This window comes from Rhopalosiphum padi, chromosome 3 (assembly GCF_020882245.1).
Source record: "Rhopalosiphum padi isolate XX-2018 chromosome 3, ASM2088224v1, whole genome shotgun sequence".
Lineage (NCBI taxonomy): Eukaryota > Metazoa > Arthropoda > Insecta > Hemiptera > Aphididae > Rhopalosiphum > Rhopalosiphum padi.
In genome coordinates, this window is record NC_083599.1 from 19,678,742 (window position 1) to 19,684,701 (window position 5,960).

Consider the following 5,960-nt stretch of genomic DNA (forward strand, 5'->3'; position numbering starts at 1 on the left):
CCGCCGAACGTTGCCCGAAAAACCAGAACGCAACAATATCATGTTATTCGTTGTAGTAAACAACAAAATCGGATTCCCCTCTCAATATTATACCACTCGACGGAATATTTTCGCCGCCGTGGATCCATCTCGTAGGTACATACGCGTCGCCGTCCCGCTCCCCTCCCCGTCGCAGACGTTAAGTATTTTTTTCCGTCGCAGATACCGGCGGCGGCGGCGGCTCTAATCAGCCAGCGACCAGCGACGACCGCGCGCCACCGCGGTTCTACCACTGATTAGAACACGACTGCAACACGGTCCGTAGCTGTTGCAGTTGCAGTGGTACTATTACAGCGTCCGCAGACCGCGTCCAGTGTCCCGCTGTCGCCGAGTAGACGGTTGTGTTCCAAGTCTGTACTCGGCGCAGTCGCGTCTCTCAAGTCCGTCGAGTACACTATATAGTACACACCACTTACCGCTGTGGAAAAGCGCGCACGACACGAGCTCGGGGCACATGGTTTGATAACGTTGCCAACAGAGTTACAGCTGCAGCCCGACAATATCACAGACGACGACAGTCTTCGTTTTTCCTCAATAGTGTTTGGGTTTTGACGATTTTCATCACTGCGCCCTCGTCGTTACTCGACCGCGGAGGAATGCCTCCGGGAGGCTCGATAACCTTTCATACGTAGTCTGGCGTGTAGGTTCGTTCGCGGTGACTGGAGTGACGGCGGTAATATTGTTGTTATTATTATTATTATTATTATTGTCAGGTACTATTGGCTTTGTTCGACTACTTGTACTGTGGTGCACTAACCGACGACGATCTGGACAAATGGCGAGGTCGGACGACTCGTATAAAGAAGGATATCTCTACTTTCCGCCTCACGGAGTACTATCGCAACTAAAGGTTAGTCCGTCATCGTTATTGCCTACCTCCGTGATAATCCGTCGGTGGTACCTGACCCATTAGGATATTAATGTTTTAAAACGTTTTTCGATTTTATTATAAAATAACCCTGGTTTTCCTAACGGTTAAAATTGCCATTATTTATAAATTCTGCCGGTACCTACCTCTCGAATATCTTTTTTTTTTACCTAATTTAAAATTTGTCTTTTAGAAATCCTGGCAGAAACGTTACTGTAGATTATTCAAATGGAGTAAACATGGTATAGATCGTCTTGAAGTATTTGACGGTACTGAAGACCAGAAATCTTCAAATATTGCCTCTATAATACCCTTGGAAAGCTGTGTGAAAATCACACAAGATGCTCAAAAACATCAACCTAATGTGTTCGCGGTAAGTCAATTGTTATTTTAAAATAGGTTTTTAATTAATAAACTTTTTAAAAGATTAATGATAAGAAATGAGTAAGTTATGTTTAAATGCATCATTAATTCACAATTAAATATATTTAAATGTTTATACAACTTAATATTTAAAAGTTTACAATTTAAATGTAGGCACTATATTTTAACACTAGTATAGATATGTATGAATAGTATATCATAGTAATAACTAACTTATGTCCCAAAATGTTTAATCTTATGGAGGCTTGCAATACATTTTTAAATTAAAACAGAATTACAGAATATGCCAAAATATATTTGATTACAGTTATTAAGATTGAATTAAGTAAAGATTTAAAAACTATTCTATATAAGTGAAAAACTCTATAGAGTATAAACTATATATATATATTTATATGATATTTGATATAGACTATATCTATACTTATATTGCATTTTTTTATAAAAACAATATAAATACATTAAGTACATAGTATAGCATATGTAGTTACTAGTTAGCTCAAAGTAGGTAAAAGGATTCCGAGTCATGGTTTATTATAAATTTATAGTACTTTTAATTTATGTAAAAATGTAACTATATCTAAAAAAAATCTAAAATCTTATTAGATACCTACCTAAATTACTAAATGAAATATATTATTTATAAATAGGTATGCCAGTAATATAAATATTTAGTTTAGTAAAGTATTTTATTCATATAGTTTTATAATTTAACTTAGCCTGTCTTTAATTTCTGGCAAGAATTTATTTTCGTTAAACAAGTTTGATTAATTAAAACAAAATTTTATATCTTGAAATTAGTTACTTTTATAAATTGTTTGATGAAATAATTCGATTATGAACTGAATGCCAATAAATTCATATGTAATTAAATACTTTTTTTCTTTTAATAACTTTCATTAATTAAGAAAAAATTGCTATCATAAATTGTTTAAAATAATCTTTTAATGTACTATTGATTATTGTAATATGTTACTAAGCTGTTATTAAACTCAATAAAAATATAAATTATGTTATTAGAGTGTTTATTATTACTTTGTAATCAATTTTTATTATAATAATTTTGTAATACTCTTTTTATGTTTAGAACAGCCTTAAATTATTTATTCAGAAATAAAATATAAGCATCTTTACATAATCTAAAAATATTTTATCCGATAAAAGATAAATTATTATTTGAAGCTGATCAATATTTAAATTGACAAATACTTTAGTATTATACAATCATTTATATTATATTATTGCTGTAATTTTTATTAATTAACATTTAAAATACTTAAAAACATTTATAATTAGAATTAGTTTGATAATATTGTATATTCCAAACATGAAAGATTTGAATGATTTTAACTATAGATATTATATATGTATGTGTAGGTAATATAGTTTATATAAATTATACATATTATAGTTTTAGGTACTATATTTCAATTTATTTTTTCATTTAAATTAAATATACAAGTTATAAATGAATTAATTATCTAAATTATTGATTATAAGTTGTGTATTCATCTTGGTACTCGGCAACTGTTCCAATTAAAAAAATAATCCAAAAACTTTATTAGGTATAATGAAATCCCACAGACTTAGATAGAAATTTGTTGAATGCTAAGATAAACTGAATGAGTGATAAAAAGTTTGATAATAGCTTTTTAAAACATTGATATACAATTGTTATTAGGAAATTTGATATTTCTTAAGCTTCTGCATCATTGCAATTCAACAATTATAATAAAGGTTAATAATGTAATTATAATAGTATATAGTAATCACCATATTATAATTACTGGGTTATTAAGATTACTATATGTTATAGTTAATTATCAAATATCTATTTATTTATTTTTATAGTTCTCATGCAAACTAAAGTAAAAATAATTGTATTTACTAAATAACAATAAATACATAATTAAATATTTATATATTGTTAATAGCTTTAATATATTATGTTTTTGATCTTCTCGTTTTAAATGTCTATTGCAGTATACTAATTATAAATCAATATATCAAATTATTAATTTAGATATGCATAATAATTTGTGCCCCAGGAAATTTAATATGATTAAATTTTAAAGATACTGTATTATTGCAATTTAGATATTATAGTAAAGGTTAATAAAGTAATTAGTAATTACCATAATTAGAGTTATTGGAATATTAAAATTACTATATGTTAGACAGTTAAATAACAATTTATTATTAATATTGATAATTTTAATGCATAATTGAAAGTTATTAAGTAATAACAGTCTTAAGTATGATCTTTTGTATTTAAATATTTAATTTATATTGTTTTATTGTACATTAAAAATTCCATATCCACATTATTATCTTACAATCATAAAATATATCAAATTTAAGTTTGCAAAGCCAATTTTGTATTGTTAGTTTAAATATTAAAGTTAATTAATCATTATCAAACTTGATTGAAAGAGAGAACATTATATTTCTGTTTTCTTGTTGGTTTTTTACAATATTTTAGTTTTCAAATGAATATTTTTGGAACACCAGAATATGTAAAAAATTAAAATACTTATATACTCTTGGTTCATTTTTTACTGTATTCTATTATTTTTATTTACTAATTTTGTTATTTGTTTATCCATGATATAGGTTTGGACAAAAACCGGTGTTCATCATTTTGCTGCAAACAATGAACAAGAAATGACTGACTGGATATGTGCTTTGCAAGCTGTGGCATTTAGAGATAATGTTTCAAGACAAACAATTGAAGAAGACAATGATTTATATTGTTCATCTGGAGATGGTAAGTCAACTAAAAACAATTTTATAACTAGTAAGAGAATGATTTATTGACAATATAAAATTGTTAAATATGTGTTTAATCTTTAATGTTAATAAAAAATAAAAAATGAAAAATTTCAATATACTTGTTGTGGTGATTATATGTCATCTATAGTCAATAGTTCTTACATTTTTAAATTATAAAGTATAACACAAAAACAAACTAAATGTATAATACTTTTAGTCAAAATTATTCAAGTGTGATGGAAAATAAAATTACACTATTAATTTTACAAAAAATACATATTAATGATTAACTTCTTTTGAAAATGCACTTAAAATTATAAAAAAAAAAAAATAAGCAAAAAGCAATTTCATAAAATTATATTTACCATTAATAAATTATTAAATAAACCATAAATATCATTCCCTTCAAAATGTCCATGTATTTGTACCTGTGTTAATATTTTTGAATTTGTTTTGTCTGATCTATTAGTAATTAAACTGATTTGTTTTTGTCAATGGCGCTACCTAATATTCTTTAAAGTAGAAAAAATATACAAAAAATAACTATTGAAATAATCACTTAAATATTAAAAATTTGTAATCATAAGAACCAATAATAAATTTCTACAACACTCTACTATAAATCAAGTCACATAAATAAGCAAATTAATTAAGTTTCAAACATTGCTAATGAATTCAAATCCTAATATTATATTTATATTTCAAAATTCAATTACAATTATCTCACTTTAATATTTAAATTATTATTTTCAGCTGGTGTTTTTAGTGTTAAATTAATATCATCCGATGCCAGTGAACGTTGTGGTTTAAAAGAACAAACTTATACATTGGTCATTACTCCTGTCGCTCTACAATTACGAGAGTCTGATGAGAATGATACACTACTTCTAACGTGGCCATATAGATTTATTCGAAGATATGGGTATAGAGCTGGTAGATTTACATTTGAAGCTGGTCGCAAATGTGCTAGTGGTGAAGGCGTGTTTCATTTGGAACATTCAAACCAACAGGAGATATTTCGATGCATTTCATCAAAAATGAAAAGTATGAAAAAACTATTGAATGGTGGAGGTGATGCAACATCCATCATGTGTGGTGATAATCAGTTCAGAGCGGCTTTATCTATGATGGCCCGTTCTCGAAGCCCTTTACCGCCATCGCCCACTAGTACTACTCCATTAATTTTGGACAATGACTTTAATAGCTTTTCTTGTTCAATCAAACCTCTTATGCCTCTACCAACATTATTAGTACCTCCAACTACATCTCCTCCGCCACCACCACTAAAACCAAAACCAAAGGCAATTTTTTCCAAGAAGCTACCTACTCCTTTTATGAACGACCCTTACAATGAAACTAAAGAAATAGAATCACCAGATGCAGCATATGAAGATGTCCAAGTGAGAAATGACGCCTGGAGGACTATGGGTTTAAATGATTCAAATCATTGCGAAAAACCTTATGCTAGTAATACTATAATATCTGATGATGGTGCTGAACATTATGACCATCTACAACATTTTGGTTTCATATCTAAAACAGCACCTGGATATAGACAAATTCATCCTATTGCTTTAACAACAAAACAAAAATCCATAGTTAAAGCAGATACCGTGATGATGCCTGCTCGGAAAGCTGACGATTCACATTATGGTTATGGTACTATTAATAAAAAAAACTCGACCGAAGAAAATCGCTCAAATAACGAGTCTTTGGGTTCTGTAGCACACAATGAATTGCAATATGCTATGGTCTTCAAGCCTAATAAGGTCTAGTCTTATTTTTATTTTTATTATTAATGAAAACCAATTTTTAAATTTATATATTTTTTATTATACTTTCCTATATCTATACAAAATGTCATATATTTATTACAATATATAGATTCTGACTTTTA

At 28.3% G+C, this 5,960-nt stretch overlaps 1 protein-coding gene across 2 annotated transcripts; it reads left to right on the forward strand.

The window, feature by feature from the left end:
• Window positions 1-216: 216 nt before the first annotated feature.
• Window positions 217-5,960, forward strand: LOC132926596 (docking protein 2). Of its 2 annotated transcripts, none has more exons than XM_060990965.1 (5): window positions 217-683; window positions 753-889; window positions 1,101-1,280; window positions 3,905-4,058; window positions 4,817-5,960. In XM_060990965.1, exons 2-5 carry the CDS (start codon window positions 815-817, stop codon window positions 5,836-5,838), a joined length of 1,431 nt encoding a protein of 476 aa, XP_060846948.1. In that variant the 5' UTR covers window positions 217-683; window positions 753-814; the 3' UTR covers window positions 5,839-5,960. The 2 variants fall into 2 exon arrangements, with proteins under 2 accessions (XP_060846948.1, XP_060846949.1); XM_060990966.1 differs by having other exon boundaries at window positions 217-679.